Raw genomic sequence first — 24,935 nt, 5'->3', positions numbered from 1 at the left:
AATCCGCACACCGCGACGGAGACCCAGCGCAGCCAAAAGTAAGTAAATAAATAAAAATTTATTTAAAAATAAAAAGAGAGGCTGAGGAGAGCATGAGGGCCCTAAACCGAAGTGTGCATGCATCTGCCCGTCAGGGACCCCAGCCCCAATTACCGAGCAGCCCTCACAGAAGTGTCGGGGCCCCGGGGACCAGGTGGGACCCCCGGCAGCTGATCAGCCGATGCGTGGCTGGGACGCCCCCTGTTAGCTCACAGGCCCACTCTCCCCGAAGACGCGAGCCCTGGGTTTGCGGGAGGATTCGATCCCTGAGCATGAACTGCAGGGATTAAACCAACTCAGCCCAAGCTCCAGCACCAGCTTCCGGGAGTAATTCCAGAAAAGACCCGTGGCGAAGCTAGGCCCACACTCCACGGAGACAGGTCTCCGCTGCCCGGGCCTGGGGTGTGCGGGCTCTGCCCGACACCGGAGCCACATCTCCATGAAGATCCTGGAGCCAAGCGCACACAGAGATGCTGTCGGCCCTGTGCTCCAGGCAGGGTGGAGTCGGTCGGAAAACCAGGTGAACACGTGTGACCATCGGGCCCGCAAGGTCCCCACAGAGCCGGGGGTGACCTGGGGGAGGGCTCCTACACGGTGTCCTGTCCAGGCCGACACAGGCCTCCTGCTGGCAGCGGCCTTGGTGGGTTTGCCACCCTCCAGGGATAGCCCTGAACAGAAACAGCCCTGAGACCAGCGGCCCGGGGGCCTCACTTGCTGCCAGGCTCACAGGGCACGAACAAACTGACTTCACTCTGCGTTCACGGCAATGAGGGCTGTGCACATGGACAGCCCAGGACAGCGGTGCAGTGGCCCGGACCACTCATCCCAGCCCACCCCGCCCCTCCCCCACCGGGGGCCCTGGGTCTGCACGGCGAGCACGCCCAGCAGCCCGGACGCCAGGTTGGCAGCCCCCAGCCCGCCTTTTAACCCATCGCCACGGCGACCGCCCCTCGGAGCTGTCTGGGATGTCTTCCTGGGACGCCCCGTGTCTCCCAGGCCCACTGTTCTCAGGGATCAACTACACTTCCTCCTGCCCAGGTTCGGGGGCACCGCTGTCACCCCATGCACCCCTGAGCTTGCGCTGCCCACTGCTGACCCCTTGGTTAACCCCACTCACCGGGCAGGTCGCAGGGGTCTCCCTCAGGGAGTGGGGAGTTGGCGCCGGCACTTTCCAGGGCAGCTCTGGGCTCCAGGTCTCTGGACTTGGGGCCGGACAGAGGGTAGGAGATGCACTGGAACCCACTGAGGAGGGAAGGACAGGGCTGGGCTCTGCTCGACATGGAGCTGGGTGACACCTGGCTGCGGGGACACGGGGATCCAGGGGCCAGTCCAGGTAGGAGGAAGGGCTGAGGTGGCCGCTCGGAGACCAGGGTGGTGGGAAGGAAGTGGGGGCAGGCAGGGTGTCTCGCCGCAGCCCTGGCCTCCCTGCCTCCCTGCCCTCTGCCTGGAACCCCCTCCCTGCCCGGACCCCACAGTCAGAGGCACCTTGGTTCCCCCTCCGCCAGACAGAGTGCGTCGTGACCCCAGTGCCCGCAGTGTCCTGGCGGGAGCAGGAGGGGTGCGGGAGGGGCTCGGGGGAGCAGAGTCGAGGAGGGACCCCTCCCCACCCTCATGGGTGTCGCGCGGGGTCACCCTTACTCACAACGGGGTCTGGATGGGTGTCTCTCTGTGACCATCGTCCACTTTGAAAAAGCTGACCTCCGAGTAAGCTGGGAGCTGCATGTATCGGATACCCGCGGAGATCTCCACCACCCGGCCACCCTCACCTTCCCGAAGGAGAGAGAGGGGCTGCCGAGGGCTGCAGGGGCGGGGCGGCAGCACCTGGGTCCCCCCAGCCCCCCACCCCGGCCTCCGTGAGGAATGTCTGCGACAGTGTCCAGGAGGAGCAGGGCGCTGCCAGGGGCCAAGAGCACGGGCACCTCGCCCTCCGCTCACCTTCCTGGGCCCACTACTCCTCTTGGCCCTCAGCCGACTGTCCACCCTCTGCCTACCCGCTCCACCCTGTCCTGGGAGTCCCGACCTGAGTCCAGCTCCGGGCCGCAGGGCACCTCTGTGCCTCTGGCCCTGACCGGTCCCTACTCTCTGGGAGGGCCTCTCCTTGCTGGCTGGCCTCAGGGCTTCACCGGCTACAGGCTCAGGGCCGTGGGGGACCGACTGAGCACACGGCCACCCATCTCCCACCTCAGCCTGGGGGATGGGCTCCACCCACTCGCCTACATCCCCGAGGCACCCAGCACAGGCCTGGTCACATGCACTCGGGGGCTTGGGGTCAACAACGAGCACTGACCAGTGCCAGTGAGGGCCCAGTGCAGCCTCGAGTTGCTGAGATCGTAAAAGGAGACACGCAGGGCAAACACCAGAACGTCATGGACTTGGGGAGACAAGGAGCCAAGTGTAGAGACAACTGTGGGTTGATCGGCTTCTGGTTCTGGTCCAGAGGGCGTAACTGGGACCCACGGACCCTCCTACTCGGAGCAACCAAAGAGCAGATGAAACTGAATGAGACTGTGGTTTTCAAGACCTTGGACGTCAGGCAAGGACAGAGGTTCCCGAAGGATGGGAAACACACAACGGACTCCACAGTTGCCCAGTTCCTGCCCTGAGAGGACGTGCGGGGCTGGTACAGAGCGGGTCGGGTAGAGGCTGGTAGACAGGCCCACGCAGGAGCAGAGCAGAGGGGCACCTCAGGGTCAGTGCAGCACAGATCAGAGCATGAGTGAGGGGAGAACGAGAGGCCCCAGCAGGATGGGAGGCCTGCTCGTCCTGTCAGCCAGGCTGGAGAACTCAGAAGTCAGGGCATGTCGAGCAGAATTCTCAGTAATGGGGGGGTGACTGGTCTTAGACTGAGGCCCCCTGCAGACCCAACAAATCCAAAAACCAAGATCTGAGAGGATTAAACTGTCTCCAAGCAACTTAACTGCGCCCCAGAACAAAGGTCAAGAATGTTTACAGGGACACAGGTGTCTCTAGCCCCCAAGGTAAAATTCACAAGGTCCGACATCCAATCAAAGATTACCAGGCAGAGAAGGCAGGAAAGTATGGCCCATAACAAGGAGGAAACTCAATCAAACTGACCCAGAACTGACACAGTGGAAAAGGACATCATTTTTTTTTAAAGTAGGTTTTTGGTTGTTTTTGAATTAATTTATTTATTTATTTTTGGTTGCATTGCGTCTTCGTTGCTGTGCAGGTTTCTCTGTTGCGGCGAGCGGGGGTTGCTCTTCGTTGTGGTGCGTGGGCTTCTCATTGCGGTGGCTTCTCTTGTTGTGGAGCACGGGCTCTAGGTGCACGGGCTTCAGTAGTTGTGGCAGATGGGCTCAGTAGTTGTGGCTTGTGGGCTATAGAGCGCAGGCTCAGTAGTTGTGGCGCATGGGCTTAGTTGCTCCGCAGCACGTGGGATCTTCCCGGACCAGGGCTCGAACTCATGTCCCCTGCATTAGCAGGCAGATTCTTAACCACCGCACCACCAGGGAAGTCCCGAAAAGGATGTTTTTGAAAGTTATTATTATAATTGTATTCGTGTGTTCAAAAGTTAAGTAGAGACACAGAAGATATAAAAGAGAACAAAGGTGGGGCTTCCCTGGCGGTCCAGTGGTTAGGACTCCGTGCTTCCACTGCAGGGGTTGCGGGTTCGATCCCTGGTGGGGGAACTAACATCCTGCGTGCCACACGGCCAAGGAAATGAATGAATAAATAAATAAAAATAAAAAAGAACAAAGTTGATTCTAGAGGTGAAAACCATGAGATGAAAAAACACACCGGATGTGATCAACAATAGATTAGATACTGCAGAAAAAAAGATTCATGAACTTGAAAACACAACTATGGAAATGATCCAGAATGAGACACTGTGAGAAAAAAGAAAAAAAGGAAGGGAGGGAGGGTGGGAAAGAGAATCCATGGATGGGGGGCAGCCTGATACATGGAAAATTGGGGTCCCCAAAGTGGGGGCAGAGGCTACCCACTGCTTTGGGTCCCCCAAATGGGGGCAGAAAAATTATCAGAAGAAATAATGGCTGGAAAATTCCCAAATTTGATGAAAATTATAAACCCACAGATCCAAGAAGCTCAACAGATTCCAAGCACAAGAACCACGAAGACAACTACGCCATGTCGGATCACAATCAAATTATTCAACCAGTGAAAAAGAGAAAACCTGAAAAACAGCCAGAGGAAAAGGACATTTGTACAGGGATATGAAAGCAGATCTCTCAGAGAAAACAATGCAGACAAGGTGACACCACAAAGCTCACCTGGAAGATGAGCCAGAATCCTGTATGCGGTAACAATGTCTATCAAAAAGGAAAGCAAAATCAAGATGTACGAAAGCTGAGAGAATTCATCACCAGCAGACACATATGACAAGAAATGTTAAAAGTTAAGTCCTTTGGGCAGAAGGAAAATGGTAGCAGATGGAAATCTGGATCCATGGGAAGGAATGAGGACCAGAAATGGTAACTCAGCAGATGAGACTAACAGGTGAGACTTCCTTTTCTGTTTGTTAAATACTCTTTAAAAGGTAAATGACTGTTTAAACAAAAATAATAACAATGTATCATAAAGTTTATTAGATACATGAATGTAAAATGTACTAAAACAATAGCATAAAGATTGGGATTGTAGAAGTCAGTTAATTAAATGACATAAAAATCCTAAATGTTTATGCTTCTAATAATAGAGCTTCAAAATACATGAAGCTAAAACTGATAGAAATGAAAGCAGAAATAGACAAAAACACAAGTATAATCAGAGATTTCAACATACCACTCTCAATAACTGATGGAACAAGCAGACAGAAAATCAGCAAGGATATAGCAAACTCGACAGCAGGGTCAACAAAATTCACCTGATTGACATTTATAGAATATGCCACCCAATTCCACTCAGAAGCAGAATTCACACTCTTCTGAGCCATATTCTGAGCCATAAAACAAGTCTCAAAAAACTTAAAAGAATTCAAGACATACAAAGTATGACTCTAACCACATGGAATTAAGTTAGAATCAATAACAGAAAGATTTCTGGAAAATTCCCAAACACTTGGAAATGAAACAACACACTTCTAAATAACTCTTGGGTCCAAAAAGAACTCAAAAGGAAAATCAGGATGTATTTTGAATTGAATGAAAATGAAAGCACACCATGTCAAAATTTGTAGGATGCAGCTAAAGCAGTATGAAGGGTGAAATTCATAGCAATAAACTTCTATATTAGAAAAGAAAGGTCTGAAATAACGTTAGAAACTTTCCACCTTAGGAAACTAAAAAAGGAGAGCAAATTAAACCCAAACTAAGCAGAAGCAAGGAAATAATGAGATCAAAATAGGAATTAATGGGACTTCCCTGGTGGCGCAGTGGTTAAGAATCCACCTACCAATGCAGGGGACACAGGTTCGAGCCCTGGTCCAGGAAGATCCCACATGCCGTGGAGCAACTAAGCCTGTGTGCCACGACTATGGAGCCTGTGCTCTAGAGCCTGCAAGCCACAACTACTGAGCCTGCGTGCCACAACTACTGAAGCCCGTGAGCCTAGAGCCCACGCTCTGCAAGAGAAGCCACCGCAATGAGGAGCCTGCGCACCGCAATGAAGAGTAGCTCACACTTGCTGCAACTAGAGAAAGCCCGCGCGCAGCAATGAAGACCCAACACAGCCAAAAATAAATTTAAAAAAACAAAACAAAACAAAATAGGAATTAATGAAATAGAAAACAGACAATAGAGAAATCAATGAAACCAAAAGTTGGCTGTTTATCAATGAAACTGATAACCTCTCACTAAACTAGTCAGGAAAAAAAGAAAGAAGACACCAATAATCAATATTAAGAACAAGAGAGATGGTATCAATTCATTAACTGGGGAGCAAGGGAGTGTTATGAACAAGCTTATGCCAAGAAATCTGAAACCTTGGAAGACACAAAACACCATACTCACTCAAGAAGAAATAGATAAACTGAACAGCTCTATATCCAAAGGAAACGGAATTAGTAGTTAAAAATCCTCCCACAGAAGCAGCCGCACAGCACAGGGAGATCGGCTCGGTGCTTTGTGACAGCCTGGAGGGGTGGGATAGGGAGGGTGGGAGGGAGGGAGACGCAAGAGGGAAGAGATATGGGAACATATGTATATGTATAACTGATTCACTTTGTTATAAAGCAGAAACTAACACACCATTGTAAAGCAAGTACACTCCAATAAAGATGTAAAACAAAACAAAACAAAAAAATCCTCTCACAAAGAAAACTCCAGGCCCAGATGGGCTTCATATTGAATTCTACCAAACATATACAAAGATTAACTCCAAATAGATAATAGGTCTACCTGTGAGAGCTAAAAATATAAAATTCTTAGAAGAAAATATAGGAATAAGTCTTCATGACTCTGGGCTAGGCAATCTTCTTAGATATGACACCAAAAACACAAGCAACAAAAGAAAAAAATAGGTAAATTGGACTTCATCAAAATTTAAACGTATGGGCTTCCCTGGTGGCGCAGTGGTTGAGAGTCCGCCTGCCGATGCAGGGGACACGGGTTTGTGCCCCGGTCCGGGAAGATCCCACATGCCGCGGAGCGGCTAGGCCTGTGAGCCATGGCCGCTGAGCCTGCGCATCTGGAGCCTGTGGTCTGCAACGGGAGAGGCCGCAACAGTGAGAGGCCCGCGTACCGAAAAAAAAAAAAAAAAATTTAAACGTACGTGTTCAAAGGACACCATCAAGAAACTGCATGATAACCCACAAAATGGGAAAAAGATATTTGCAAATCAGATATCTGATATGGGAGCTGTATCCAGAATATATAAAGAACTCTCAATAACTCACAATAAAAAGACAAGTTGCCCCAATCTTTTTTTTTTTTTTTTTTTGTGGTACACGGGCCTCTCACTGTTGTGGCCTCTCCCGTTGCGGAGCACAGGCTCCGGACGCACAGGCTCAGCGGCCATGGCTCATGGGCCCAGCCGCTCCGCGGCATGTGGGATCTTCCCGGATCGGGGCACGAACCCGTGTCCCCTGCATCGGCAGGCGGACTCTCAACCACTGCGCCACCAGGGAAGCCCTGCCCCAATTTTTTAATGGGTAAAGGATCTGAATAGATATTTCTCCAAAGAAGACGTACAAATGGCCAATAAGTGCATGAAAATAAATGCTCCAGATCATCACTCATTAGGGAAATGCAAATCAGAACCACAATGAGATACCACCTCCTGCCCACTAGGATGACTATAACCAGAAAGACAGAGCAAAAAGTGCTGGCGAGGAGGTGGAGGGTTTAAAACCCTCAGCCATTGCTGCCGGGAATGAAAACACATCCAGACTGAAAAGGAAGAAGTAAAATTGTATTTATTTGTAGACGACATGATCCTGTGTATAGAAAATCCTAAGAAATCCTCAGAAATAACCAGCAAGGTCAAAGAATATAAGATCAACATGTAAAAATCAACCGTAGTCTAGTAATTTCTGAAGTGAAGATAACAAAACAATTCCGTTTATAATAGCATAAAAGAATGTAACAAATGTATTAATAAACAAATTATAATTAAACAATAATAAATCACTGATCGTTTATTAATAAATTTAAGAAAAGTGCGAGACTTGCTCACTGAAAAATACAAACATTGATGAACGTAAAGAAAAATAGGTGGAGAGATGTGTCATGTTCACGAATCAGAGGATTCAGCGCTGCTAATGGCGGTTCTCCCAGCTTGAGTCAATGCATCCCTGACAAAATCCTAGCAGCTTGTTTTCTTTCCTTTTTGGGGGCACAGAAATGGACAAGCTGATCCTAAAATATTTATATGGAAATACAAAGGTCCCAGATTAGCCAAAACAATTTTGAAAAAGAAGAAGAAAGTTGGAGGAATCTCCAGTTTCAAAGCATACTGGAAGGCTGCAATAATCAAGATGGTGTGGCAGTGGCGTAAGGATAGACACATCAATCAATGGACAGAACTGACGTCCAGACATAAACCTTCACCCTTACGGTCAAGTGACTTCTGACCAAGGTGCCCAGGCAATTCAGTGGGGAAAGGACAGTCTTTTCAACACATGGCACTGGGACAACTGGAGTCCACATGAAAAAAGATGAATTTAGACCTCTATCTTACCCACAAAAATTAATTCAAGAGGGATCAGAGACCTAAATGTAAGAGCAAAAGTTGTACAAGAAAACAGGAGAAAGTCTCTGTGAACTTGGGCTAAGAATCCTTAGATCACCAAGACCATGGTCCATAAAAGAAAAAAATGACAAACTGTACTTTATCAAAATTTTAGGGCTTCCCTGGTGGCACAGTGGTTGGGAGTCCACCTGCCAATGCAGGGGACACGGGTTCGAGCCCTGGTCCGGGAGGATCTCACATGCCGCGGAGCAACTGGGCCTGTGCGCCACAGCTGCTGGGCCTGCGCTCTGGAGCCCACGAGCTACAACTACAGAGCCCACACACCTAGAGCCCGTGCTCCGCAACAAGAGAGGCCGCCAAAATGAGAGGCCTGTGCACCGCAACTGAGGGGTGGCCCCCGCTCGCTGCAACTAGAGAAAAGCCCGTGCGCAGCAACAAAGACCCAATGTGGCCAAAAATAAATAAATAAAATAAATTTAAAAAAAAATTAAAATTGTGCCCTTCAAAAGACAACATTAAAAGATAAGCCACAAACTGAAAGAAAGTATCTGCAAATATATATTTGCTAAAGGACTTGTATCCAGAATACATAAAGGACTTGTATAACTAAGACAAACAACCCAATCCAAAAAAAAAAAAAAAAAAAGGTGAAATATATGAATAAATATTTCTCTGTGGAAGACGTACAAATGGCCAATGAGCACACGAGAAGCTGCTCAACGTCGTTAGTTTTAGGGAAACGCAAATCAAAACCATGAGGAGGGACTTCTCTGGCGGTCCAGTGGTTAAGACTCTGTGCTTTCATTGCAGGGGGTGCAGGTTTGATCCCTGGTCAGGGAACTAGGATCCTGCATGCCGCGCGGTGCAGCCAAAAGATTTTTTAAAAACCCAAAAAACAACCAAAAGAAAAAAACAAAGAAAACAAAAATCCATGAGGAGATGCCCCCTGACATCCTCAGGATGGCTACGCCCTGGCAAGGATGTGGAGAAATCGGAACCTTCGTACATTGCTAATGGGATGGTAAAATGGTGCAGACACTTTGGAAAAGAGTTTGGCCATTTCTTGAAAAATTTAAACACGAACCTACCCAACAATTGACCCAACAATTCTACTCATAAATATATACTTGAGAGAAATGAAACATGTTTGCACAAAAACCTGCACATGAATGCTCACAGCAGCCAAGTGCCAAGGACTGGACTGTCGCCCACGGACGCAGGTGAGCAAAGTACTGGGCGGGCAGGATGGGAGGCTAGTGGTCCACAAAGAGGAGAGCAGCACCGCGCACTGGGCGGGAGGGAGGAGCAGAGCGCGACCACAAGTGAGATTCCATCTACACTCAGTGTCCAGGAAAAGGCATTTGTGGTGCCTGGGATGGACGGTGGGAACAGGGCAGGAATGAGGGGTCTTTCTGGGGTGGAGGAAATGTGCTGAAATGGAACTGGTGTAGCAATGGTCGCCCAACCCTGCATTAAATCACTGAATATAGATGAATTTTATGGTATGTAAATTATGCTGCAATAAAGTTGTTAAAATAAGCCAATTGTGACTAAATATACTTGGTTTATGCTGCACGTCATGCTTCCTACGCGGAGCCGTGGAACCGAGCTGGACCACTGTGCAGGAACGTCTGTCTCCGGTGGTCCCGCCCCGTCCCTCTGGGTCTGCTCTGCTCACGGGGCGGGAAGCCCGGTCGTCCCTCTGCTTGGCCGCACGGCTGACTGAGCATCTAGACGCAGCCCAGACGGATGGGCGTCTGTCCACCTTGGTCACCCCACGAGGAGCTTGAGAAACCCTCCCCTTGCCAGGCTGAGCGGCTGGCCCGGCGCCCACATGGCCTCCTCTGTCCTCTGACTCTGAGTGTGTGGCCACCGGGAGGGCCGCCTGTGTGCTCACGCACATGCACACAGATGCACACACAGAGCCCATGTGCTCACACACGCACATGCACCGCACAGCGGCCTCCCGCCGGCTGGAGGGTTCGCACGCCCACTGCCCTTTCTGCCGAGGCTCTGGCAGCGAGGACTTGGGAACGGGGTGACCTGGGTGCAGCCGGGAGGCCAGAAGCCACCTGTGGCATCTTGTCTGCGTTTTTGCTACTTCAGAACCCGACAACTGCTTATTCTTCTGAAAAGAATACATAACCCTGGCCGCCTTCCTGGAGACACTTACTCATGGCAACTTCCCCACCGTCCCGCTGCAGCTGAATGGTCAATGTGAAGGAAGATCCCTGGGCCACGTCCATCACCTCCGGACCCAAAATCATGATCCCTGTAGCTTGTGCTGGGGAGAGCAGAGCGCACCTGTCGTGGGGTCAGGGCGGTGAGTGCCACGGGTCTGCATCCCGCATCCTGAATGCCCTGTGCAGCCGCTCAGGCCTGACCGTGTCCCTGAGGGGCGCTGCGGGGGTGGGGGGCGCATGGATGGCACAGCTGTCAGGGCTGGGGGACCGTCACTGACGCCGTGACCTTAACCCCGTCCTGAGGGCCGGCTACAGTGATTTGAAGTGGGTCGTCTCAGAACTGACCTGATCACGGTAGGGGGACGGCAGAGCTGAGGTGACAGCCCAGCAGTGCCCAGTGCACCCGGGGCACGTTCCCGCACGGCCTCCCGCCCACTGCTCGGACCCGGGCCCCGCATTGCGTGCGTCTGAGTCAGCGACCTGATGTGTGCTGGACGAGGCTGTGGCTCTCTGCCTGGGAGCTGGCCTGGTGAGCAGGGTCCACCCACAGCTCTGAGTGAGCAGCTGCACCCGTGGACCTGGCACCAGGGTTCTGATCGGTGACCCAAGTCCCTGGAGTCTAACAGAAGCCCCCATGCCCAGAGGCAACACGGGGAGGGTGAGGCGCCAGCAGAGGAACCTGCAGGCCACAGGCCACCTGTGCGCACACTGCAGTGCAGAGAGCTCAGGGTGGGGGGCTGGATGGAGGCTGTGCAGGGGGGCCAGACGCCCAGAGCCCCGTGGGTGGGAGACCCCGAGGCTAGGAGACCCCGAGGCTGGGAGCCCTGCTTGAAGCAGGACCACTTGGGTCCAGGGTCTGACGGGGGCCTCTGCGTGTCACGAGCCCCGTGAAACCACAGCAGAGCATGTTTCTCCCGAAAGGGGATTCTAGGTTCCACTCCATCCAGCCCCGCTTGGTCCACACCTCCCGCGAGACTGCCCAGGGCCACCTGAGAAAGGACACGGCCAGACCCAGACGTGACCCCACAAGAGGACCCCACGGGGCCAGCGGCAAGGCCGGGGGCACCTCCTCATGGGGTGGCCGTCGATCCACAGCCCTCGGTAGACGCCCCCGGAGCAGTGGGCCATGCTGCCCTGTCCACTGAACATGTCACCGTGCCACCGTCCCTGTGGAGAGAGTCATGGGCTCAGACGGGCCGGTCTCCCTGCCTCACAGCCCGGCGGCCCCCCAGGCTCCGAAGGCCCCTGGGGACCTCTGCAGAAGGCGCTGCCCTTTGAACTTTAAGAAGCCAGGAAGTTTGGAGACAATGGCCCGAATACAAAATGCAAAGAAAATATGGCTCCAAAGGGCACACTTTTTAGCACAAAACCCTTTTAACACAAAGATACTGCATTTGTGCAGAGTCACGGGAGGCCGACTGTGCAGGCAAGCGAGCGGAGGCTTGCGGGGTCGAGGTGCTGAGCGTTCTGACACGCTCCTTGATAACAAAAAGGCCAATTAAAATCACACTGGGAACCCACACAGCCGCACCCTGGGGGCAGTGCCAACTCGCTGCACACCCCAACTCTGCCACCCCCATAATAAGCCTGCTTTGTAAACGATACACACGACAGAGCGGAAGAATGGTGCCAAAGAGCAGGAAGACTGTTTTCCTGGAAAAGTTCGAGATCTTAATGGGATTTTATTCAGCTATGAATTACTCCTATTGGAAGAAGCATTAGCCACAGGCGCGTTTTGGTTCGATTCACTCTTTAGCAAAAGTTGACTGGGCTCCTGTTTTCCTGCCCAGCCCTCCGAGTGGCCCGAGGCCGCCCAGCAGCTGGGGCCGGGCTCCGGTTGGCGGGAGCCCCTCAGGCCCTCGGGAGGGGCCGCCTGGGAGGTGGGGCCTGTGGGAACGGCCCCTGAAGAGCTCAGACACCCCAAGATCTGGGGGAACAGGTTCCACGGCTGTTTGGAACACACGGTCGCTGTGTTCACATTACAAGGTGACAGGGAAGGGGCCCGGCCGCGGCTCCCCCTCCAGCCGGGGCACCAGACAACTGCGGCGCCCTGGTGGGTGCATGGCAGTAGCGGCAAGGCAACAGCTCGCGGCTGCAGGACGGGCCGGCTGCCAGCTGGGGGTGGCAGTTGGGCAGAGGCGTGGCTGTGCCCCCCCACGGGAGGCCTGGAGCCGCAGGGCAGCCTCATCCCTCCAGCCCCCAGACCCAGAGAGCTCTGCCCTCTGGGCCCACACTCGGGCTGTGTGCCCGGAAAGCTCGGTGCCAGCACGGCTGACATCGCAGACGGTCTATCGACGTCCCCTAAGACGTGGCTCACGTCTGCAGGCAGCGTGCCAGGCCAAAGAGCGGGCGAGGCCCCAGGTATCACGCCAGAGCAGGGACCGCCGCCAACCCAGTGGGCCCCGTGCTGCCGTCCTGGGCTGGGGCTGGGGAGCCCCAGAGTCACTAGCTGACCATCCCCGGAGCCAGTGTGGACTCCAAGCAGCTTGATGCCTGGTCCCAGGAAGGGGTCCTGTGCATAGGTGTGCATGCATGCCGGCGTGTGCACCTGTGTCTACTGTGTGGTGGAGGCAGCAATGCTCAGTGATCGCGATGGGCGGGGTGACTGGGGGGGAGCAGAGAGGGAGGGTCCTGGCCGAGCTGGGCCATTGTCTCTGAGTCTGGGTGGGGCCAGCCCTCGGGGGCAGGGAGCCGCCCCCCACCCCCAGCTGTGTAGAGCACACTGACGTCAGAGCTTCTCCCAGCTCGAGCCCCGTAGTCGGTTTGCTGGGGTCAGTGGTGCTCCTCAGAGGTGAACGAGTCGCCGGAACCCTTCGCTTCCCTCACGCCGCCGTCCCCAGGCCTGAGAAGTGACCGGTTTCAACTCGGGAAGCAGGTCTCACGGCCAATCGAACGCAGCCTCTCAGGAGACAAATCAACTCATCACCCCGCCCGCCCCCCGCCCTTTTACGTAGAGGTTCATGCCCTCGTCTGAGGCTCTGTGCTGGGGTGCCTGGGCAGTGGGCCGGTGGCCCCGGGGAAGGGTGGTCGCCTCCAGAGACAAACACCCCCCTGTGGGGCCCGGCTGCCTCCCCCGCACACCGCCCCCAGCTGGAGCTGCGCCCGCTCTGTGCCCGGGGCCAGTGTGCTGCCTGCCCGCACAAGCGCAGGCCTCACCCCTGTCCTGGGCAGCGGTGCTGGGGTCACCGCCCCTGCGGGATGGACGGGGGAGGACGCCCAGGGGCAGGTGGGAGACGGGGCTTCCAGCCACGGGGAAGTGGCGGGAGCTCAGTGCGCGCGCACGCCTGCCCCCGTGACACGGTCTCGGCCTCCGTTCGAGCTTCTCCATCACGTGACTCTGAGCGCTCCCGCCAAAGAGGGCCGAGCTCTGTGGCGCTCCGCGGCTCCCTCCCAGCGGCCTCTCCCTTCCCTCTCAGTCGTGGTCCCGTCTCGTCTGTCTGTCTGCTCTGGGGCATGAGCTTCCCAGGGCAGGGCTCCATGGGGACAACTAGGGCTCGAATGAGCGCGGGCTCCTCTCCAAACAGCACGATGGCCACTGGGGCCCTCGACCGTGTCGGGGTCCACGTCTCTGCACGCCCTGCCCGGCCCCTTGGCCCTCTGCGAAGGCGCAGCGTGGGTTTTCAGGAAGAAGGCAGGCAGGGCCTAGGGTTGCCTGGGAGCCAGAAGCAGACTCAGGCGGGTCCAGCACACAGAGCCTTGGAGCATGGCCTGCGGGCGCACGGGCTGCCGCGTACAGAGCAGACAGGCAGTGAACGTGCCCCTCAGACCACGAAGCCCCGGCCCACTCCGGCCCGCTGGGTGTGAGCAGGGTCAGGCTCCCCGCCAAGTCACTGTGCAGTCCTCGCCATCCACGCATTGACCGACCGCTTAATCGCGCTCCCATAATCTGAGACCCCCCACCCCCCAGCTCAGGCTGCAACACAGCGCTTTCCCAGGACAGATACACGATACACTCCAGCAGTGTAACTCATCCAACAGCGTAGAATCTAATTAATGTTACAAATCATGCTTTCGAAAACCCTGCCCTTTCTCAGTCAGCTGACACGCACCAGAGCGCGAACAAACACGTGTTAACGCGTCTCTGCGCCTGGCGGCTCTTCCTTCTCCTCCCCGTGCAGGTGAGGACCTGTGTGTGCTGGTGCAGTGCAGGAAGATGCGAGGATGGCCGGGCCACCCTGCACGCGAAGCACGGGTGCGCAGGGTCCCTGTTAGGAGAGGCCCCGTGGGGTGAGTGGGGCACATCTTTTGGCCGGTGGTGGCTGAGGCAACCCCAGGGCCTCTCAGCTCCAGGATGGGGACCTATGTGCTCAGAACTCCTTCCCTGGTCCTTTCTTTGAAGAGCACGGAGTCGGGGGTGGGACGAGGGGCCGCTTGGGTGCCTTCCCCACCACACACGAGTTTGAATAAATTGTGAGAAATACACACCTGACTCTTCTCATTTCGGGAAGCACTTTCTAGTTAACAGATTCCCGGGAAAAGTGACGGTGCTTTCCCTGGAATTGCTTCTGCGGCTGCGTTGCCCTGTTGCGTTTTCAGGCGCTCCCAGACACACTCTGAATCTCCGCCCCAGTCAGAAGCCCACCTTCCCAGCTCATCCATCTCTTCCCCACCTCCAGTCCTCCCCAGGGCACCGGGGTTTGGCCGACCACACCAGGGGGGGCTGGGGCCCGGCTATCCACAGCATCTTCTTTGATGGCATCCAGTCTGGGGGAGGTGACTTCCCACTGTCGCCAAACTCCCTCCTGGAGCAGGTGAGGACTTTCCTGAGGCCACGGCTCCTAGACCAGGGAGGGGCGTGGCCCCGGGTCACCTGCCTGGGCCTGCGGCTGCAGGGGCCCGGGATCTCCAGCTTTCGGGGTGGCCTGCTGGGGCAGCAGTGGCCACACAGGCCAGAGTGTTGGTGGCCCCTGCCCATCATTCTCTGCAGACACAATGCCCCTCGCTTCCCAGCTAACAGCAGGGTCCCTAAGGTGTCTTTGACCTCCACGGTCCTGGCCGTAAGTCCCCTGGATTTCAAAGCGTGACAAGCTCTGCTGATGCAAATACAAGCTGCCTTCACACTCCGGGCCCTGACACCCGTATGCGCAGAACCCCACCGGGAACATGGGGCAGTGCCGGTTCTGCTCTGGCAGCCCAGGCCCCTCCTCCTACGATGTGCCAACGGGCCCAGATGCTTCTCACGGTTAGGCCCCCGTTCCTGGACTGTGACCTCCCGGCCAGGACAGTGGCACAGGGACACGGAGCCCCTGGCATTCCTACAGATGCACAGGTGAGGAGAGGGGAGGCTGGGAGCCACCAGCAGGTGAAGATGCGCATGAGGCCGACCACCTGCTCTGTGCGGTGAGCAGGTGCGCCGCCCAGCAGGCCTCCCTTCGAGAAATGCAGAGAAACGCCAACACGAGAAACGCAGCCAATGCACACGGAGGTGCCCCGGGACGGGCAGAAGCGCAGCTGCTGGTGGCACCACGGCACAGCCGCACAGGTAGGAACATTCCATGTGCACAGAGGCTGAGGTTCACTGGAGAGCACCCCTCTGTCCCCTCCGCCAGGTGTGCGCTCGCCTCCACAGCCCACAGTCTGTCCCCAGGCTCCACGGAGGCGGCCCCGGAGGACGCTGCTCTCCGAGGGGCTGCCTGGTGCCTGTCTCTTAATCACTTCATTGGCACCGCGGTTATTTGAAAAGCAGAAAACATGGGACTTCCCTGCCGGTGCAGTGGTTAATCCACCTGCCAACGCAGGGGACACGGGTTCGAGCCCTGGAAGTCCAGGAACATCCCACATGCCGCGGAGCAACTAAGCCCGTGCACCACAACTACTGAGCCTGCGCTCTAGAGTCCACAAGCCACAACTACTGAGGCCCGTGCGCCTAGAGCCTGCGCTCTGCAACGAGAAGCCACCGCAATGAGAAGCCTGCGCGCCGCAACTAGAGAAAGCCTGCGTGCAGCAACGAAGACCCTATGCAGCCAAAAATAAATAAACAAAAAACAAACACAAAACCCCCAGAAAACACAAGCGTTGGGGGAGGATGTGGAGAAATTGGAACGCTGGTGCGCTGCTGGTGGGAATGGAAAATGGAAAATGGTGTGGAGGTTCCTCAAAAAGTTAAAAATAGAATCGCCACGTGGCCCAGCAGTTGCGCCGTTCCCAGAGCTGGGAGCAGGACGGTGCTCACAGTAGCATCACTCACAGGCGCCAAGAGGTGGAGAGAGACCGAGTGTCTGTCGATGGACGAGCAGCCGGACGCAGCGCGGAAGGAACACCCACACGGCAGAGCAGGAGCCAGCCTTAAAGAGGAAGGAGGTCCCGACACCAGCCCCAACGTGGATGGACCTGGAGGACACGATGCCGAGTCCAATGAACTAGACACGAAAGGACACATCCTACACGACCCCACTTCTATGAGGTCCCTGGAGGAGATCCATAGAGACAGAAAGTAGGAGGGCGGGGGCCGGGGGCTGGGGAGTGAGTGTCTAATGGGGACAGAGCTTCAGTTTGGGGAAAAGAGAAAGTTCTGGAAATGAAGGTGGTGGTGGCTACACAACAATGTGAATGTGCTTAATACCACCGGGCTGTGCACTTATAAATGGATGAGATGGTAAATTTTATGTTATGTGTATTTTGCAATAAAGTTAAAAAATAGAGAAAGCTCTTTGCCTAGTGAAAGCTTGGGGACAGCTGTACCCTCATGGGAGACATGCCAACTCCCTCTGGCGGCTCCATCTCTCCCAGGGGACCCTTCATGCCCAGAGGTCACAGGTTAGAGGTCAGGAGCAGGAGGCATCCCCACAGCACGGAGAGGCGGGCCCTGAGAGCTGGGAGCTCCTGTGTCCACACCGTCGGGAAGCTGTTTGGGACGTGGGGATTCAGGGCCTGGCTGTCCTCCCGGGGCCCTCAGGACATGGTCGTGGCTGCGACCGCGGGGCTGCGTGTCCCGGTGCTCAGGGTCTGGGTCGCGCGGACCTGAGAGGCTGGGGCATCGCTGAGCAGCAGGAACGCAGGCGGACGGCCTGAATCCTGGGGAAGGACCCTCGTTCACCTGCAAAGCGCCGGGGGGACGAAGCCGCTAGCCCCTCGCACTCTGCCGGCTCCCGCCTGACATCCGAGCCGGCGTCCGCTGGGCATCCGCTCGGAGGGACGCGGCTCTAGCTCCGCAGCCAGCGGAGGAGCCCCCTGCAGGGCCGGGCGGTCGGCAGGGCCGGGCTGCCCCCTGGCGGATGGCGGCGGAGAGCCCCCGGCCCCCCGGCTGAGCAGCGACTTGCTGGGGAGGCCCGAGCAGGGCCCCCCGTGCCCAGGCCACTGATGCAGAGGCCCTGGAGGGGCCCAAGCTGCCTCTGGGGGAAGGGCACGCGGGGTGGAGGGTGGGGGCGGAGGCTTTTGGGATTCTCTGGAAGAAGGCAAGGGCTCGGCCACCCCCTGGTTTGGGAGGCCTCCTCGTCTTTGGAACGGTGGTCCAGAGAGTCGGGGAGCCAGAGAGCAGCTGAGGGCAGTGCCAGCACTAGAACCGCGACCCCACACCCCCAGCCCGCGAGGTGTGGACGCTGTTGGGGGTTCCGAGCGAGGAAGATCCTCCCAGGTCCCCCTGTGTTTCCCTCTTCCGTGGCAGCTCTGGAGAATTCAGGCCAGTGACTGTGGCTGCCCAGGATGAGCCCTAAAGCCTGGCCCCATGAGGATGGACAGACGTCCCCCTTGGGGAGAAGAAGCAGAGCTCTGGCCGGGGCACAGCGGCATCTGCAAATGGGCTCTGGCGCAAACTGCCAACCGCAGCGGCCCAGGCGGCACCCCGGGAGTGGCTGGCTACCCAGACCAGGACTTGCGGTCCCAGGAGGGGCCTGGGAGGTGGTGTCACCTAAGCAGAGCTCTGCATTTTACAAGCAGGCAAGGTGAGCATGCCGGGGGGAGCCTCGCAGCCAGGGCAAGACTCCACACTCCCCAGCAGGCCACTCCATCTCAGGAAGCGCCCTGGCCAGTTACCAGTTTACTGCTTCTCAGCCCCCAAACGACCCTTCCTGCCCGACTCTGTGCTCCGGGAGCTGGACCCTGAAACGTGTCACTTTGCCAGCTGGTGCCGTGCTGGGCGCTGCAGGGACCCTGCGGGGAAGAGGCTTCCCTCGGGCTCCAGGGTGCCCACTCCTAACCCCTCAGGCACAGGGGTTTGTCCTGGGCGAGTTCCTCTGTGTCCCAGGGTTTCCTGCACACACGGCCCCGGCGGCTGGCAGCAGACGCCCAGGGAAGCTCCTCCAACCCAGCGGGCTGTGGCCACACCCCCTGTCGGCAAGGTCTGAGTCTCCGGAGGGGCTGGGCTTTCCCTCGTCTCCTGGGACTTCTTTCCCAATCTCCACTCTTAACTTTCACATGAGAAACTTGGCAAAGATACGAATTCAGCTGACAACCTAATTCTGCAACCCACACAATCAAATTGTTTCAGCCCTGAGGCTGTGAGAAGTGAGGGACTCTCAGGACCGTGGCTGGAGCTGAGTGCAGACCTGAGCTCCCGTCCAGGACACCAAGGGCCTCGCGCCGCCGTCACTACATCCACAGCCACGTGCAACCCTCGGCTCCCGAGGCCCAGATTCAGCTGGCGCATCACAGCCGAGCTCGGTGGCAGCTCAGTCACTCCCAAAGCTACCACGTGCCACAAGTCACATCTCCCACGGCCTCAGCCCCACGCGGTCAGGCCCGAGGATGCAACCAGGCCGGTCCCCACCCCATCTTTGGGGGCACCTCCTGGGGCCACTTTCGCATTTGCTTTTGCCATATTCCTGCTTTTACGCCTTTGAGTATTTTGCTGTCTTTCACTAGTTAATACTTTCATGTTCAATTACTGGTGTGACTTCTGTCTTCCGGTGGATTAGGGTTCAGGCATCACCACCATCCGCCTGACGCTTGGGCCAAAAATGCAGGGACATCTTCGCTTCTGCTCTTGTCAACCAGTCCAGTGTCTGTACCTCCAAACCACCCCAAATTTGGTTCTACACCCCATGCAGGCCGCCATCACCTCTCTCCATGAGTGAGAGCAAGAGAAACCTTCCAAACACAGGGATCAGGTCACCAACTCCTTCCAGCACTTTCTGTGATGTGTAGGATAAAACTCCAACCCCTCGTGGCTCCAAGGCCTATGCGTGGGACTGCCTGGACCTCCTGCCTTGCCTCCCCTGACCCCTGCTCTGGCCACGCAGGCTTCTTCCTGCCTTGGAGCCCAGCCTCGCCCTTCTGCTGCCTGCAATGCCCTTCCCTGTGGTCTCCATGCGGCGGACCCTTCCCATCCTTCAGACCTGGCTCACGCGGCATTCTCTGGCCCCTGGCTGCATCTCTGCAGGGCCGGCCGGGCCGACAGGACGGTGTGCGGGAAGCACAAGGATGATGGATTCTGGGGGCCCGAGAAGGTCTTCCCACGTGCCTGAATCTCTTGGCCTCGTGACACCTAAAACCCCCCATCAACCCGAGAGTAGCAGCTGCCACGATGATGGGGGGTGGGGCGCAGAGCCCTGCTTGCGAGCAGCAGGGAGGGGTCCTCGCCTGCTTCCCCAGGTTATCGAGGGCACTGGGACCCCACGGGTATCTCCTCTTAAAAAGGCTTCACCAGGCCATTCCCACAGGAGAGAGTGTTGGGTCATGGGGTGTTTCAGGAACCAGGCGGGACGGAAAGGTGTTAGCGTGTGGCCCTTAAGCTCTCTGAACCGCATCTTCTCATCAGCGAAAAGGGAATGGTGGCCGACCCTACATCGCAGGGTCAGAAGGGCAGCACCTGGGCTGCACCCCGGGCGGCACCAGGAGCAGAGGACGCCCGGCCGGTGGGTCCAGTACCTCATAGATGGAGCCATCCGCATGGCGCAGTATCCCGTGGCCCTGGCGCTGGTCCCGGACCCAGTCACCCTCGTACTCATCTCCGTTCCTGAGGGACAAACGCAGAGGCTGCTCTCAGGCTGGGAAGGGCCAGGTGGCTGTGTGACGCACACCGGCTCCTCCGACTGGGGCTCAGCACGCACCCCCGGGACCAAGGCAAAAATAGGCCCAGAACAGATGGCACAAGCTGTGGCCTTGCCAGGGCCCAGCCAGAGGGGCAGGTGGCCTTGGTGCCCGGTGGCGTGCAGTGACAGGAGGCCCCGCTTGCTGGGCCCCAGGTGTGAAGGTTTGGAGAGGAAAACGGGAAGGAAATGGGGGGGCCTGCAAATCCCAAGGGCAAAATTTTGCACGAAAACTGCCTGGAGTGTGAAAGACGCCCAGCACTGGGCCCGAAGCTGAGAGCCTGCGGGCGTCACCCGACTCGGCCCCGCTCCACCCTCGCACCCACCCAACCTTCTCACCTGGTGTTTCATTGAAGGAGGGGAATGGATGTTCTTTCTACTAAATACACACAGAACCAATGTCAGTAACTGAGGGAGAAATTGCAGGATCATATGAAAAAATCACAGACCGTACTTTCAGGGCTGGGTGTTCAATGGGGGTACGGCCCACAGGATGGCGGACTCACCGGAAGACCATCCGCCCTTGGCCGTGCCGCTTGTTGTCGTGAAACGACCCCCAGTACACTTGTCCATCTGCGTCCACCAGGTTCCCCTGTCCTGGAGGCGGGCGAGAGTCGAGGGTCACCTCGTACCTCCGTTTGGGGAGGGGGGTGTCTAGAAGAAGGATGGGGTCGGCACCCCCTGTAGCTGGGCCCCATGGGGGTCCCCCGGCCCCGCAATCCGATCTGGGGCGGCCTGGCATCCACACGCAGCGGGAGCGGCTCTGAGTCCAGCTCTCAAGGTGCTGAGGGAGGGTGGGGGCGCCCCGGCCCCCCAGCATCGGAGACTGAAACGCTCTGCTGTCCGGCTGGGGTGGTGCTGCCGCGCGGTCAAGGCCAGCTTGCAGGTGCGAGTTCACGCTGAGGACCGTCAGTCGTGCAGGGCCTCTACCACCTACTCAAAGGGCCCAAAGGCCAGAGGAAGTGCTCGTGAGGACACGGAGTCTCAGGGCCTGGACACTCAGGAAGGGGGGCGTCCTGACCCCTCACGGGAGGCCTTGGAGGGGTCAGAGCTGCACCCGCGCCGGGCATGCTGTCGGGGGCTGGGACTGCTCCGCTGGCTCCGGCGACCCCGGGGCTCTGCCTGATGCTCCCCGGAATGTGGCCTCCTGACTGGCTGGGTCCCATAGGACGTGGAGGAGGTGACCGAGCCGAGGGTCAAGAGGACCCACAGTGCTGGTTGAGCCACTGCGACCCTCAGCGAGTCCAGGAGACCCGCCCGGCCGAGCCCAGGCCAGACTGCTGACACGGGATTGAGGGCGATGGCAGAGCAGGGAACTGAGTCACCAGGTTTGATGGGCTCGCTGTGAGCCCTGCGCTCCGAACCTCACCGGATCGGGGAGTGCACTCGCGCCCAGGCCCGTCCAGGCCCCAAGTCAGTATCCGGGGAAGGCTCGGGTACGGGCCCCACAGTGTCCACCCCGAGGCCGATGCCTCACGCCTTCCCGCGGACCCCGGACCTTCTCTCAGGCTGCAGGAGAGCTCCCCTTCGTAACGTCCGCCGGCTTTGTACTTCATGACGCCATGTCCTTGGGGTTCTCCCAAAACAAACTGTCCGGTGTAGGTGTTCCCTGGTGTGGATGGGAGGCGGGAAGCGGTGTCCAGGGTTAGACTCGTTTCCTGAGTCCAGCGGGGTAACCAGTAGTTCCTGCCCGACCCGTGGGCAGTGGTAGCAGAACACGGTGTCCCTTTATCTCACCGCTCACCCTGAACAAGGGAAATGGGACTCCCTCCCTCCCAGCAGTGTACGTGCAGACTCCATCGCAAGGGGACCCTCTCTGGGGCATCTGTGTGCTGGGGGCAAAGGCCCCGCCAGGCCAGAGTCCGTGGCGTGAGGCTTCTCTCCGCTGAGAACCCAACACCCGCTTGCCGGTGGGGGTCTGAGGTTCTGCGGGCAGCAGTGTGGCCACCCTGCCCCAGGCTGGCACGAGGCCATTATGAGACACCTTAGGGAAACCAGGGGTCCCCAGGTTACTGATGGAAGTACCTTCTGCACCCGGAGGGAGGGGCCAGCTCACACCAAGGTTGGTTTAGGAGGAAAGCATCGGGCCAGCTAACCTGTCAGGGCCCAGTGCCGGCAGCCCTCTCCCGTGATCTCTCCGTCTACAAACTCGCCTTCGTAGTAACTCCCGTCTTTAAGCAGAAGTTTGCCCTGGCCTGGTGAAAGACGTCGTGCTGTCAGGCAGTGGCTGGGAGTGGCCGCTGGGGCATGCGTGTGGCCGGGCTTGTTTCTCAGGGACGAGCGCGGAGCCGTGAGTCTCTGCGTTTGGCTCCATCTCTCGTCCAGCACGTGCTCTCTGCAGGCTCACCCACACACGTCCACCAACAAGAACGTCCGTGAAACATGACCGAGCGTCTTCCTGCTGTTCTGGCCATCGAAAGTGCAAGGACCCCGCCCCCAGACCTCCTCAGAGGGGACTCGACGGCCAAGTCCCCAAGTGGCAGAAGGAGAGAGAGAGAGTCTGTGGTCATAAGGTGACACTGAAGCATACATTTCAAAAAGGAGGAACCACTCTGTCCAGGCCAGGAAGAGAACCAGAGATTTCAACACAAAAGTGAGAAACATCCGTGGGGCAAAAACGTTACAAGAAAAGTCAATAAAAGTCAAAAGGTTCAAAATATAGAAAATCCTGGCAGCCAACAGATATAAAAATAGCTCATGAGAAAATACTGAAAGATCAATCCTCCAGTAGAAAACCAGGCAGAGGATGTGAGCAGACAGAACCCCAAACAGGCACAAAACCATGCGTGTAAACTTTGGAAAGTTCAGGCCTGCCTCTGGGGGGGACTCCAGGGGACTTTCACTGGATACTTGCTTTCGTCTGCTGCTTAGATTTTCTACAAAAACAGGCAGTCTCTTTATCATCAGACAAAAAAGAAAAGCAGATTTCATCAGCACCAGGGGAGCTGTCCAGGCCTCCAGCGCTGCAGGATGGCCCCTCACGGGCACTAGTGAGTGCTGAGGGCCCGGTGTGGCCAGCACCTGTGTGGCCCCCAGATCGGCAGGGACACGGGCCATCAGCGGCATGGCTGCAGGAAGAGGCCACAGCCCATCCTTACCATGTTTCCTGCTTCCTCTCCATTCTCCTTCATATCAAAAGAAAGAATTCGGGTAAACGTAGACTCCGTAACCTGAATGTTGAAAGGAGGGCGCACAGGTTAGCAAGAGACACAGGTGACCTGGCTGATGACCAGCAAGCACTGAGGTGCGGGCCGTCCCGGGGGCTTCTCCAGGTGTCTGTGGCTTCACCCCCAGTGAACTCCCCTGCCCACTGCTCCCCAAAGGCTCAGTTTGGGTCACGACTCTCCCTGTTCATCTGTTTATGCACCAGACACGCTGAGCACCTACTCTGTGCAGAGAGGCCCCGGGGGAGGCAGGCTAGGAGTGAGCGCAGGGTCCTTGAAAGGAGCGTGCGGGTTGGTGGGAGGGTGGATGTGTGTGCGCGGGGGTGGGGAGCCTTCCTGAGAGGGGACATTTGAACTGAGCCGAATTAGCTGGGGGTAAGTGAGGGCACAAGGGGAAGAGCCGTCCCGGTCATCTCTCTGCAGGGACCTCATCCCCCCTGTGGCCTCCTGTGCCCTCCAGACAAAATCCACACTTGCATCCAAGGAGGGGCTGCCCATCGTCACTTCTTGCCAGTCAGCTGCTGGGTGCACCATCCCCCAACTCCAGTAGTTCCTGGAGGGGGCAGGGCCCCCTTCCCACCAGCCCCCCTATTTCAAGGCCAACTTGGGGCGAGCATTTCTAGGGAAGCTTGGGGTTGCCAGACTCTGGTACCTGCCATAAACGAGGCTCGGGTTCTACCTGAAGTTAAGAGATGTGGACTCGGATCTCTACGGCCCCGTTTTTTCCATTCTATGAACAGGTTCTATCAAACCTCCTCTGACCGCGCGTCGGGGACGTTGGGAGGCGCGGTCAGATGAGGCGACCCCTGCCAGGACGCAGGGACACCCAGGGTCGACTCGGTTCCTGCCGGCTGGGTCTCCAAGACACGGCCGGTTCTGCTACTCTGGGCGCGGGACTCCGCCCATCCCGCGGGCACCGGGACACGCGAACGCGCGTCCCTCCCCAATTGGGGGCGACAAGGCTGCCGGGGGTTGCGGGCTGGGCTCGGAGGAGGCGCGCGTGGGGAGCCCCGCTGGGCTTGGGGGCTGCGGGTTCTGGACTTCCTGAAGTGAAAGTGCGTGTGCGGGGACACGCAGCGAGCGCCCGGACCTGCCCGCCTCCCTCCCATCTGGACCGAGGCCCGGTAGGGCGCAGTCGGCTGTTACCGTCCCGCAGTGGCCGAGCCGGCAGGTCTCGGCGCGCCAGGCGGGAGCTCGCGCACCCATCACGGGCGGACGCCATCTTGCCTCTAGAGTTTCCCTTAGCAACCTCATAGCACTCCTCCATTGGCTCATTGGTCGCGAGGGGGCGTGGCCTCGGGCTCAGTCTCTGGGCGTTACCAATCTCTGGAGCGGAGCTGTCTGGGCCCGGAGCCAGAGGACGCGACTACGCTTGCGCAACGCGGCGAATTTCCGCCGCTCACGTCCCTTCCGCCGACGCGACCGCCCCGCCAACGGCCTGGACGCCCGCACCGGAAGCGGAAATGGTTGGAGGC

General features: G+C 57.3%; 1 protein-coding gene across 1 annotated transcript; it reads right to left on the bottom strand.

Moving 5' to 3' along the window:
* Nucleotides 1-1,018: 1,018 nt before the first annotated feature.
* MORN1 (MORN repeat containing 1) lies at nt 1,019-24,682 on the bottom strand. Its single transcript, XM_029230259.1, is given in 10 exon segments — nt 1,019-1,281; nt 1,682-1,805; nt 10,322-10,426; nt 11,396-11,498; nt 20,136-20,223; nt 20,803-20,893; nt 21,795-21,905; nt 22,393-22,491; nt 23,395-23,466; nt 24,607-24,682. Coding segments are annotated over 10 exon segments (1,008 nt in total). The 3' UTR covers nt 1,019-1,142.
* Nucleotides 24,683-24,935: the final 253 nt, after the last annotated feature.

This window comes from Monodon monoceros, unplaced genomic scaffold (assembly GCF_005190385.1).
Source record: "Monodon monoceros isolate NGI ecotype Baffin Bay Population unplaced genomic scaffold, NGI_Narwhal_1 Super_Scaffold_18, whole genome shotgun sequence".
NCBI classification, from domain to species: domain Eukaryota; kingdom Metazoa; phylum Chordata; class Mammalia; order Artiodactyla; family Monodontidae; genus Monodon; species Monodon monoceros.
This window is presented reverse-complemented; position numbering and strand designations above follow the sequence as displayed.